The sequence below is a fragment of the Carcharhinus amblyrhynchos genome, chromosome 22 (genome assembly GCF_965287045.1).
Source record: "Carcharhinus amblyrhynchos chromosome 22, sCarAmb.v2.hapA, whole genome shotgun sequence".
Lineage (NCBI taxonomy): Eukaryota > Metazoa > Chordata > Chondrichthyes > Carcharhiniformes > Carcharhinidae > Carcharhinus > Carcharhinus amblyrhynchos.
In genome coordinates, this window is record NC_137345.1 from 16,378,392 (window position 1) to 16,391,893 (window position 13,502).

The 13,502-nt window shown below is 41.6% G+C and overlaps 1 protein-coding gene across 2 annotated transcripts in view; it reads right to left on the reverse strand.

The window, feature by feature from the left end:
- Positions 1-2,845, reverse strand: part of LOC145356954 (sortilin-like) — a 71,814-nt gene extending 68,969 nt beyond the window's left edge. For both annotated transcript variants that reach the window (XR_013889223.1, XM_080209969.1), the window contains exon 1: positions 2,456-2,845. Coding sequence is in view for 1 of the 2 variants with exons in the window: in XM_080209969.1 (XP_080066095.1) it covers positions 2,456-2,686 (231 nt within the window). In the remaining variant the exon portion in view is untranslated. The remainder of the gene's footprint in view (positions 1-2,455) is intronic.
- Between the last annotated feature and the right edge of the window lie 10,657 nt (positions 2,846-13,502).

Below are 13,502 nucleotides of genomic sequence, written 5' to 3' on the forward strand. Positions count from 1 at the left end.
GGGGAGAAAGTGCAGACTTCACAGAGACAGTGACTCAAGCTGAGAATCAAACCTGATGCTGTGAGGCAGCAGTGCTAACCACTGTGCAATTGTGCCATTTCAGCTAAAGTGATTTAAGTTATCAAAATAACTACTGTAGAGTATTGTGCCAAACTATATTGTGTTAAATTGTACTGCAAGTATTAATAAACTGCTCTCTGCCAATTTACAATGTTATAATTCCTATACATACACAAGGAATTAACCCACTTACTCAAGCAACGTAAATTTGATCCCAAAATTTATAGCTAGTTTGGACTAAATATTTTGCTTCAAAACTATTTCAATCAGTGCCACCTTCTGAATTTTTTTAGTCGACCAAAAACTTTCAGTGCCAACACCAAGGCACCAGAGTCAACTGGGTACAGACTGCACTTCAGAAATGCGTTTGTATAATTTCTTAAAATGTCTTGGAATAATCAAAAACAATTACTACTAATACGTCTACTACTACTACTAACACAATACTTGGAAAATGCAAAGGTGTAAGTCTGCATTTTAGCGTGGAAGGAAGCAAACTAAAGAAAAAGGTAAAAGTAAAATGCAACGAGGAAAAACAGGTTAGATTAGTGATTGTTACGGTCAGGAAGAATGCACAGAATTGTAAAGTAAGAAGCTTCACAACACCAGGTTAAAGTCTCACAGGTTTATTTGGACTTTAGCCTGGTGTTGTGAGACTTGTTACTGTGCCTACCCCAGTCCAATGCTGGCATCTCCACATCAGAATTGTAAACAAACAGCAATGGAGAGAGAGAGAGAGAGAGAGAGACAGGTAAGTGGGAGACAAATAATACCTGAATTATAAATACAGTGCAATTTACTTCTCAACATGAGAATACCAACCAGAGGCAAACTATGAAATAGCATTAGGAGTTGAAGGCGTTATATTGCTTCTTTCTCACAAATTTAAAGCAGTTATCTGAAATCATCAATTCAGAAATGGCAGTATAACCCAGGGAGTGACAGCCAGACAGGCATTCCTGTTAAGACGACATCTGTTTCATTAGCTTGCATCACTGTTTACTTGAGAAAATTAACTATTGTTCAAAGTTCTAATCAATTCAGATATCATTTAAATACTAATTTTTCAAACACCTGCAAACAAAAGTTTAAAATAAGTGACACTTGTCATGAATCTTAATGCAACTTAATCAATTTTGAAAATTTAAGATTTTAAGATCCAAAAGAATGGATTCTAAACGTGAACTTTTCCACAAGCCTATGTGTATATTCCAAAGCTTTCAAGGAAACAGAATCAACCTCCTAATTACCATTTAATTTCTGATCTCAATACTCCAGTGGTATTTCTAGCATCACAAACTAAACCCGAGAGAGTGCACACTTTTAATTGTTTGCATTTAAAACGAGTTGAAATTTGGAAACAACGTTCCTCCTGAACTCAGCGATGACCAACGTTTGACAGGAGGTTCTCAATAACAGTAGTTTGAAAGAATCCAAATCGCCTGCTCAAAATACAGTGGTTGGATCTTTATGGAGAGGGAGATAGCAATTAAAGTCCTGATTTGCCATTTGAAAATTACATTCATTGGGTTTTTTTTTATCTACACAGAGGGGCTCCTCCAGGCAAAAACAAGTGAACATACTTGCAAATTTTGAGTGCTATTTTTAAAACCGCACCAAGGGTGTGTGCTAGCCAAAGGTGCAACAGCGAATGTTTCCTGACAACCTTGTTGTTTATTCATTCGTGGGCCATGGACGTCACTGGCTGGCCAACATTTATTGCCTATCCCGAGTTGCCCTTGAGAAGGTGATGGTGAGCTGACTTTTTGAATTGCTGCAGTCCATGTGCTGTGAGTTGATCCATAATGCCATGAGAGGGGGAATTCCAGGGTTTTGACCTAGTGATTGTGAAGGAATGGCAATCTATTTCCAAGTCAGGAAGGTGAATGGCTTCGAGGGGAAGTTGCAGGTATGGGCATTCCCACATATCCACTGCCCCATGTCCTTCTAGATGGAAACTATCATGGTTTTAAACAGGAGTTGGGGGGGGAATGTTCTGATGCCCGAGCAAGGTTTATGGAGATGTATGCAGATAATTTAAAATTAAAAATAACAGCAACTAGAGGTAGCACAGTGGGCAGTGGTTAGCCCCGTTACCTTACAGTACCTGGGACTCAAGTTTGATTCCCAAGTTGGGTCACTGTCTGTGCAGCATCTGCACATTCTCCCCATGTTTGCCTGGGTTTTCTCCAGGTGCTCCGAATTCCTCCTACAGTCCAAAAGACATCCCGGTTAGTTGCATCAGCCACGCTAAACTCTCCCTCTGTGTACCCGAACAGGCACCAGAGCGTGGCAAATGGGGGATTTTCACAGTAACTCCATTGCGGTGTTAATGTACATCTGCTTGTGACCATAATAAATACATAAATAAACAACAAGTAAAATTCTAACTCACCGTGTGGGTGTGAGCTGTCAAATTCGTCTGGAGTCCTTGCCATGACTGGCAGCTACTGGAGGAGGAGATGATGTCCCTCTTATGCAGCCTCTGGCCGCCGCTCAGCAACTTTCTGCTGAAGCGTTGCTGCTCGCCGGGCAAGGCAGCCGGGAGCCTTGCCTGGAAATCAGACGGTGCAACCAGCGTCAGGGGCAGCAGCAGCAGCATCAGCATCCAAAACACCTCCCTCATGTTTTATCCCCGTCTCGCCCCCTCCAGAGCAGCAAACGTCCAAATTTCAGACTCACGCAAACAAAAGAATATTGTTTAAAAGGGCGACAGTACAACCTGCAGCTTTAAACATGCAACGACTACTGCGACAACAACAACCTGTCTCTCTCGCACTTTCCACCGCCGCCGCCTCCTCCCCCCCGCCCCCGCCGGAAACCACGCCCCCTAGCAACGCCGCCCACCAATCACCAGCCGGGCTCGCCCCCATCTCCAACATCCATTGATCGATCTTTCCGTCAGTCATCTACTCTCCGCACTCCATTGGTCCATCTTCCCGTCAATCAGCTATTCCCCGTATTCCATTGGTCGGCCTGCCCGTCAATCAGGCTCACGCTAGTGACTGAGGCAGTCACGCCTACTTATTTTATTCAGGTACTGAGTCATGCCGGGGATCTGTCCCTGAGAATTGCTTTGCACTGCATGACCTGGATATACTGTTACCCATTCATTGAGGGAGGCATATATTTATTTTCTCCCGTCACTCCCTGCCATATGCATCTTAGCATCAATTCCTTCATCTTCAACAACACGAACAGAAAAATGCTGGAAAATCTCAGCAGGTCTGACAGACGGCATCTGTGGAGAGAGAATGGAGTAAGAAGTCTCACAACACCAAATTAAAGTTCAGCAGGTTTATTTGGCAGCACAAGATTTCCAAGTCTCAGGCTCCTTCACCGGGTGAGTCTAGGGAGAGAATAGATCCAGTGTTTCAAGCCTGGATGACCCTTTGTCAGAACTGATAGGATCCCCCCTTGTCCTCAGTTTACACCCCACCAGTGCTCAAAGGATCATCCTCCGCCACTTCCACCAACTCCAAGCATGATGCCGGCTCTGATAGAGGGTCATCCAGACTCGAAACGTTGGCTCTGTTCTCTCCCTACAGATGCTTCAGACCTGCTGAGATTTTCCAGCATTTTCTGGTTTTGATTCAGATTCCAGCATGCACAATGTTCATCACCTTCTGCTTATTTGGTTTTGGTTTGGGTGCAATATTTTTGGAAAGCCAGGCAGTGAGTGTGCCATTTTATCTCGAGTCAGTAGAAATTGGTGAGTTGGAATCACCACACACATTCATTGATTGATTTTATCATAAAACTATCCATGCTAAATCCTTCTTCAGTTTGATTTGATTCATTATTGTCAGATGTATTGGGATATGGTGAGAAGTATTGGCCACAATTCTCCCACTGCAACCCGCAACTTTTCTGGTGGGTCGCAGTGGGAATTTTGTGTTGTTGGCCTTGTACCAGGATTTGCACACGCGCCAGGAACACATGTGCATCTTCCAGAGCCAGGGAACAGTTGCCGGTCAGAACATGCTGGAAACTGGCAAGAAGGCAGGTAAGTAATTTGAATCTTTTTAAAATGTGTTTTAAATATGTTTTAAATCTAATTATCAGGAACTTTCAGGTTCCGATTGAATCCGTCACCCAATAGGAGTACTTCATTCTGGCGGGGTTTACGCTAGCCCCCCATATTCGGGGAACTAGGGGGAGACCCTGCTGGATTGAAGGGGGGCAATAGGGGATTCCCAGGGGGTTGGGTGACAGAGGAGTAGTGCTGCCTGGGCATGGGCACCCTGGCAGTGCCAGCCTGCACCACCAGCACTGCCCATGTTCAGGGGGCATGTTGGCACTGCCCATTAGGCAGTGTCAAGGAGGCGAGGCCTGTTGTAGGCAGGAGCTAGGGGCAATCAGTTGGGGGGGGGGATCCTGCTGCCACTCTGCATCGTGACTGGTCTTTAATGGAGGGAGGGCAGTAAATGGGGTGGGTGGGGTGGTCTGCTGGGTGGGGGCCCTGCCTCTGGGGGTGGGGGGGAGTCTGACCCCGGGGGGGGGATCAGCGGGAGGGGGGGTCTGCTGGGGTGAGGTGGGTGGGAGGATCGCCACTGCTGAGGGAGGTGGGCTGTGTATTGGGGCACTCCAGGACAGGGGGGGAGGGGCAGGGCTGGCCCAGAAATTGTTGTGGGGGCCACAATGGGGCCATGGGAGGGGCTGGAGGGGCAGCACTATCGAGCTGGCCAGCAAACAGGGAGACTGACAAATCGGGGCCACTGCACATGCGTAGAGTTCCAGAACTGCCAGACTCCGGCAGGAATAGGCCCTGCCTTCCTGGATTTTTAATGGTATTCATTACTGGGATCTCTACACCGCACAGAGTGCAGAGATTCAGGTGAGAAGCTGAACTGAGAAAATAGTCGGGATCTAGAAGTTTTCCTGCCAATTCAGCGTTTTTGGGAGAATCGCGGCCATTGTTTCCTGCACGCTGTACAAAGGATGCAGTTCGTAGTGTATGTAAAGGATACGGAGAGGGTGCAGAATGTAATTTTAAATCACAGCTAGGGTGTAGAGAAAGATCACCGTAATATCAGGTAGGTTCATTCAAAAGTCTGAAGGCGGCAGGAAAGAAGCTGAACTTGAGTCAGTTGATATGTAATCTCAGACTTTTGTATCTTTTTCCCATTGGAAGAAGGTGGGCAAGAGTATGTCTGGGGTGCATGGGGACCTTGATGATACTGGCTACTTTTTCAAGGCGGGGGGACTGTTGATGGAGTTGATGGGAAGCTGGTTTGTGTGATGGACCAGTCTACCTTCACAACCCATTATAGTTTCTTGTGGTGTGGCAGAGCAGGAGCTATATCAATCTGTGATACATCCGAAAAGGATGCTTTCTATGCTGCATCTGTAAAAATTTGGAAAGCCAGGCATTGAATGGCATTTTATTTTACTCAGTCAATACAAATTGATGAGTTTTGGAGACACCATACACGTTCATTTATTAATTTTTATCAGAAAAGGCATCAATTGCAACAAGAACCTGCATTTGCATAGCACCTTCAACTGAGTAAAATGCTTCACTAGGAAAATTATTTTTTTAAACAACACCAAGCCACATGGGACATGTTTGAATTGATTTATTATTTTCATATGAAAAGTATTGTTTCTTGACTGCTTTACAGACAGAACATATTGTTCATAGAATACATTGGGGAGAAGTTAAAGACAAGGTGCAGAATATAGTGTTGCAGTTACTGATAGGCTGAAGGGAACGATAAGCTTAATATATAACCATAAAGGTTGGTCAAAGAGGTCGTTGTTTTTTAAACGAGGAAGGTTTAGGGAGGGAGTTCCAATATCTAGGGTCCTGGCAGCTGAAGGCATAGCTACTAACAGTGAAGAAATGAAAAGTGATGATGTATAAGAGGTCAGAATTAGATGAGTGCATGTTTCGAAATGTGTTTGAGGCTGGAGGAGATTACAAACATAGAGAGGGATTTAAAAACGAGGATTATAATTTTAAAATACACTCAAATAATATAGATAAATGCCCTTCATCTGTTTATTTGAGACAATGCATATATTCCCATTCAATAATCAAGAAAATTTTTTTTTTCATTATTGAATAGTCACAAGTAGGCTTACATTAACACTGCAGTGAAGTTACTGTGTAAAGCACTAACAACAATCAAAAAGTCCTGAATACTCTTCCTTTCATCACATTACATATTGTGACACCTATTGTGTGCAATTTTGGTCTCCATACCTGAGGAAGGACTTATTGAACCCAGTTGATCAGCGATGATCAAAATGAATGGCGGAGCAGGCTCAAAGGGCCAAATGGCCTACTCCTGATTCTAGTTTCTATGTTTCTACACACCAGCTAATGTACAAAATGTTAAAAGTATTTTGTGAACTACTACTGATATATATTTATTGGTAGCCTTCACCTTGTAAGACAATGGTTTGCACTATGGTGGTCAGCTCAGTGCCGATAAGCATTGTCTATCATTGGCTTAACAATGAGTGTATCATGATATCATATGTGCATCAACAGTGTCCATTACTCATTTTTTATTTACAGCCATGAATGCAGCTAGCTGCATCTGAGTTCCCAATTAGCTGCTCACAGCTATCATATTGGACAATACAGATCTGAAATACAGATCTATCAAGGCATAGCCATAAAAAATAGTCAGAGGTTGATGGCAAAATATTTGTAATAAAATGAATGATTAACGTGCAATGAAGTTTGGCACCTTTCCAGACATTCAAAGTGTTTTTGACACAACGCCTTGCTGCAAATAGTCATGCAAAGTAATTTACCAGGCCGTTGAAGACTTGGAAACAAGGTGAGGCAATGGAAAGATTGTTGTGCCAGTCCTCACATTTCAGGTATGGTAAATATAAGTTTATGTTGTAAGTTAAGCACTTTAATAAAAAGGAACAAAAACTATGTTCCAAAAGGTAGCATTTGTTCCAGATAAAAAGTTGGACCTCTTGGGGTAAAAGTACCTTTTGTGATGGCAATACCCCTTTAATTAAGTGATGGGACTCAAGTGGAAATTAGTTATTTACTTTTTTTTGCAGGAAAGATAATGCTGTTGTTGAGGGTTTGGATCAAAATATGTTTCCTGACAGGTAATTTAGCCAGAAAATATAGGCAAAGTAATTGAAGTAGCTGACTGAGAAAAGAGGGCCGGAATTTTACTGCCCTGCCTGCCACGGAAATCAGAGCAGACATGAGGTGGACAATGGGAATCCGTTGACCTCAGATGGGATTTTACAGTTTCGGGACGAGCAAGGCCGTAGAATCTTGCCCAAGATGTCAGAAAGTTGGAATTCTGAGGGGAATGGAAGCAGGAATGTGTAATTAGTGAACAGAAGTGAGAAAAAAGGTACTAAGACATTTTAGGTGAAAGATGACACTAAAAGGGGAACTTTAAATACGAAACAGTAACATGAATATAAGTAAAAAACAGAAATTGATGTACATTGAAGCATTAGGTCAGAAAAATTAAATACTTCTGCTCTGCAGAAGTGTCATGTGGACTCAAAACATTAGCATTATTTCTCTCTCCATAGATGTTGCTGACCTGCTGAGTTTTGCCAACATGTTTTGTTCTTATGTATAAATGCTGTGAACACATTGTTCACGGGTCATAAAATGTATTAGATTGGATATAGTCTATTAAATCTAATGGTACTGTAATGGATCAAAAACACGTGAAGAAGGATATATTCATATAATGTGATAAGAAACAGGTTTAAAGTTAGGGAGTCATGTAATCTATCTGTGGAAAAGTCAGAAAGCATGGAGTTCAGGAGTCATTAAGCTGCAAAGCCTGAAAGGCACATGGTATTTTTTTAACCATCCAAGAAAACATGTGAAATGTTTTAAAAAGCTGTAGTTAATGTTGAATCATGAATAAATGATGGATAACCTTTATAATTTGAGACAAGTAGCAGAGTTTCATCAAGTTTTGTGAACTAACCCATGTTGTCATTAAATATTTTATAGATTTACCTCTGTGCAGAGATGTTTTGAAATTAATTGATAGAATATTATGGGAAGATTAGCCTTTCATGACCTCAGCCAGTATAACTTTATAACAATAAAGGAATGGGAACCAAGAAAGTAATGTAGTGCATTTATCCAGGGGAGCTAGAGGAAATTTTGAGGGGAAGAACTAAAGTAGAATCGTGTGTATTTTTGTGCATTACAGTATATCATCCATATTGCGGCTACACTTTCCTAAAATTCAATTCCACCTTGGATCTGCAGTGTTGATGCAAAGCTGCTTAGCTTTTTATCAAAACTGCACTTAAAAACACTGATGAACCTAATGCCTAGATGCAGGTCCACCTTCAATCATGTCAGCTGTGGCTCAGTTGGTGGCACTCCAGGGTTGAGAACAAAAATGGAGATTGACAGTCCTGTGCAGCGCTGAGGAAGTGCTGCATTGATGGAGGTGCGGTCTTTTGGATAAGATATTAAATCAAAACCCCCAACCACCTCATTGTGATCGTGTCATTGGACTGGTAATTGAGAGTGCCAGTCTAATGCTTCAGGTCATGGATTCAAATAGCAGCCGGTGGAATCTAAATTAACAATTCTGGAAATATAAAGCTATTGTCAGTAATGGTGACCATAACAGTTATTATTGACCATTGTAAAAACCTATCTGATTCAGTAGTATCCTGTTGGGGAAGGAAATCTGCCACCTTTGCATGGTCTGACCATGTGACTCCAATGTGGTTGACTCTTAACTGCCCTCTGAAATGGCCTATCAAGCCACTTGGTCCAAGGACATTGAAAGCTGGAAAGCAAATGCTGAACCCATCAGCAACATCCACATCCTATGAAAGAAAAAAATCCCTTTTGCACTATTTTTGAAGAAAAGCAGGCAAATTGTCCCAGCTGATCTAGCCAATATTTATCCCTCAGCAGTATCACCTGAATAGATTATCTGGTCATTATCATGCTGCTGGCTGTGTGCAAATTGGCTGCTGTGCTTTCTACATGGTAACTGAGGCAACACTTGGTAAAGTGCTTTGAGATGTCCATTATTGTGAAAAGTACTTTATAATTGCAAGGCTTTCTTACTTCTTCCTTTCTCACACAAGGATGTGAAGGAACAGCAAGAGTTGGAGTAACCACCCTGAGCTTCAGAATCTCTTTGCATTTGGACACCTGTTCACATTCCGCAAGTTTAGCAGCAGCACCTATCTATGCCAAACCTATATTGTGAGAGATTATTAACTACTCATTGCATTTTGGAACTCCTGCTACCCCCAAAATTTACAAGGCCCAAATTAAATGCATGTTTCCAATCATCTTGAGGACTTGTTACTAAGCTCTTTACATTGAATTAATAAAGTGATTGCAAATGGTCCAACAACAAGTGGCACAATGATTAGCATTGCTGTTTCCTCCAGATACTCCAGATTCCTCTCACAGTCTGAAAGATGTGCTGGTTAGGGTTTATTGGCCATGCTAAATTCTTCCTCAGTGTACCCGAACAGGCACCGGAATGTGGCGATGAGGGTAATTTCACAGTAACTTCATTACAGCGTTGATGTAAGCCAACTTGTGACTCTAATGAATAAACTTAAAACAATATGGCAAGTTGTCAATATTAGACAGTATGTGTCCAGTTACACATCCTGTCACGACGATGTGTCATGTGCATGATTGATATTAATCTGTAATTTCACCAAACATGCTGAACTTTTTAAAAAGGACTTTTTCAAGGCAGGAAAATGCAACAAATAAAGATGGCTGCTACAAGTCACTTGATCTGGTATTGCTAATGACCAATTTCTGGTAAATTCCAATGTGAAATATAATTCAGGCATGTAATCCTCTGGACTTTAACACCTGAGGATGCTCCAGGTGGATAATGTCTCATTAAGAAGGTTCATGGCTAGAACATTACACAATCTACTCATCATACCCCCTCTCCCTCCCAGCCATGAAACAAAAGTCATTAGACATTCGATTAAAAAACCCCCTCTGAAATAATTATGGGGAGAAGGTGATTGTATGATTGAAGTAACCAGTTTGCAATTGTTTGAATGCAACATGTTGAATAGTCTAGAAAAAGCTGCCAGTTGAGCAGGAGAGGAGCTCCTTCCCCCAAGTTACCCTATTAGGTTATAGTTTAAAAAACCCAACACAGAGACAGTGAATTTTCCGTTGAAAGGAAATTCAGGTGCAAAACCTATTGAGCTTATGAAAAAGATGGAATCAATTTAAAAAAATAAATCATCTCTGGAATTGTAGTTTTGCATGAGCTTCAACTCCATTCCTGGAGCTTTCAGATCACTGTGAAAATCTGCCAGAGGCAAGGTGTCATAAACAGTGAAGCTTCCATTTCTTTAACAAAAGTTTTTAAAGTTTATTTATTTTATTAATGTCACAAGTAGGCTTACAATAGCACTGCAGTGAAGCCACTGTGAAAATCCCCGAGTCACCACACTCCAGCACCTGTTCAGGTATACTGAGGGAGAATTTAGCATGGCTAATGTACCGAACCAGCACAGCTTTCAGGAGGAAACTGGAACGCCTGGAGGAAACCTACAAAGACACAGGGAGAATGTGCAGACTCCGCACAGACAGTGGCCGAAGCCAGGAATCAAACCCGGGTCCCTAGCACTGTGAGGCAGCAGTGCTAACCAGTGTCACCCTAATTTACCTAACAGAGTCACTACGCACAGTATAACTTGTAAAATTTTCATGCTTGTGTATGTGGGTCACGAAAGTTCAAGAAGCTATCTTCAACTGGGTGGATTTTGAATCCACAGACAACAAGAGTAAATGGAACAAGATCAATCTTGAGAATGAAATTTATAAAGTTCAGTCCAGGCTTTCTTGTGTGCAGAGCTTCAGTATCAACAATGATGTCCACACTTGATGCCAATACCCTCTGAGGACAGTGGAAAATTACTTTTGAGGATTTGACAGTTCTGTTGAAAAATTAAAAAATACAGTTAAGGAATTGGCATTTCATCCAAAAGCTAAATGTGAGATCTTAAAACTCATGGCCAGAAAATTGGACTGCATATCTGGGACAAATGAGAACAAAAAAATAGAATTAGCAAGAATACTGCTGGAATAGAGGAGTAGAAATAGAACTCCATGCATTGAAAAGGAGGAGCAAGGAAAGAAAAGTAGAAAGGGAAAGAAAAAGAGGAATTTTCCCAAAGAAGGCTGAGTAAAGGAAATGAGACTATGTGAAGGCCGTTTGATGATACGGCAGCTGACAGGGCTGGTGGGTAATACTCCCTAAAAATCACAGACAGTCCAGAGAGGCTGAAGAAGGCTGGCAGGAATCAGTAGGAGTACAGGAAACTGATTAAGTTTGGAAGACCTACAGGAGATGATAGAACTGGGAATCTGCTGAAATGTAGGGAACTGATCGAGGTTCAGATATCCTGCAAGAGATGATAAACCAGGAAGCAGGAACTACGAAAGGTTCAGAAGTCCTACGGGGTGAGGAAATGATAGAATCCATGAGGGTTGGAGTGACCAACGAGGAGTTACTTGGACTTAAAATGGCCAAAGTTAGGCCAGGATAGAATTGATAGGAATTGGAATGCCAAGGAAGAATTCCTTGGACTTAAAAAGGCCGAAGCTAGAGAAATGGAAGTAAAACAGTTCTGGATAGAATCCATGAGGGTTAAAATAGCTAAGAAAGATTTGAATTTAAAAGACTTGAAAACAGACCAGCAGAAGTAAAAAGAGCCAAGATGGAAACTGAGGAAGTTAAAAGGGCATATTTTCAGGCCAGCAGAATAAAATGAGTCAAGATAGATCCCATGAGAATTAGCATGGTTAAAGGAAAAACTCTTAGGTTTGAAAAGGCCAAAACGAGGCCAGTAAGAGTAGAAATATTCAAAACAGAAAACAAGGAAATCAAGACAGGGCAGCAGAAGTAAAATAGGCCCATGAAAGGCCTGTAAAGGATAAAGGATGAAAACTAATGATCTGTTTAACAGGCACTTTCACTTCAAGTTTAATTGGGACTAGGGAAGTTCCCAGAAAGAGTCAAGGTGCTGCCCCAATCAGCTGAAGAGCCTCAGGGGAGTGCAGCAGGAGCTATACATTCACTTTAGAATCATAGAAATCATAGAAACCCTACAGTGCAGAAAGAGGCCATTTGGCCCATCGCATCTGCACCAACCACAATCCCACCCAGGCCCTACCCCTATATTCCAACATATTTAGCCACTAATCCCTCTAACCTACACATCTCAGGACTCTAAAGGGCAACTTTTTTAGCATGGCTAATCAACCTAACCTGCACATCTTTGGATTGCAGGAGGAAACTGGAGCTCCTGGAGAAAACACACGCAGACATGGGGATAATGTGCAAACTCCACACAGATAGTGATACAAGCCAGGAATCAAACCTAGGTCCCTAGAGCTGCGAAGCAGCAGTGCCAACCACTGTGCTACTGTGCCACCCAGAATAACTGAATAACAAATATTTTTCATTTAAAAGATTGGAGTAGTGGTGTTCCTGAGGACAAGTTAGGGGAACACCCATTCCCAAACACAAAAAAGAGGGACAGAAGAGAACCAACCCCTACAGATGATCATTGTTACCAGCAATCTGCAAGCAAACAGCCATGAAAAACATCAAACTCCTTTAACAGTACAAAGCTTCTGCAAGGGACAGGCACAGGGTTACTGACAAAATTATCTGTAATGCCTACCGACAACAAAAATCTAGTTAAGAACTGATATAAGCCTAATCTTTTCAAATGAAGACAGGTTTTGTTTGTAACCAACCACCTGAAAAGGAAAAGCAATATAAGAGCATGTTATTCAGAGTCAAACACAGTTTAGGGGCATTTGGGTATCAAAACCATAGTAAAGCAGAACAGATGCAATTAGATTAAGAGTGTGAATGGTGTACGTGTGTTATTTTTAATTCCCTTAATATCTGGAAGTGTATAATGACATGCTTATTTAAATTCATGTTTCAATCCTCATGAGATGGAGATGTCTTCAGTTACAGAATTACATGAGAAGTACCAATATGATTCTCCTTTTTCATCACCCCAAGTCTAACGGTAACAGAGTTTGTTGTGAACTTAGAAGGACTTAGATGGAATTATACTCAATGATGCATAGTGCATTTGCAGTAAGGTAGATAAAGCAAATAGATACAAACGGGTATGATATGATTGAGGAAACTTGGTTGCAGGCTGACCAAGACTGGGAACTGAATATCCAAGAGTAGTTAATATTTAGGAAGGACAGGCAAAAAGGAAAAGGAGGTGATGTCGTTAGTTAAGAATGAAATCACTGCAATAGTAATAGAGGATATGGACTCAGAAAATCTAGATTTGAATCAGATTGGGGAACTTTACTAAAAGGCATGACATGGATTGGCAATGGCTAATATTAAAGGAACTAGTATATGCATTGCAACAGTTCTTTTCCGGTGCAAAAACAAACAAGAAAACTGATCTGAACATGGCTAACAAAA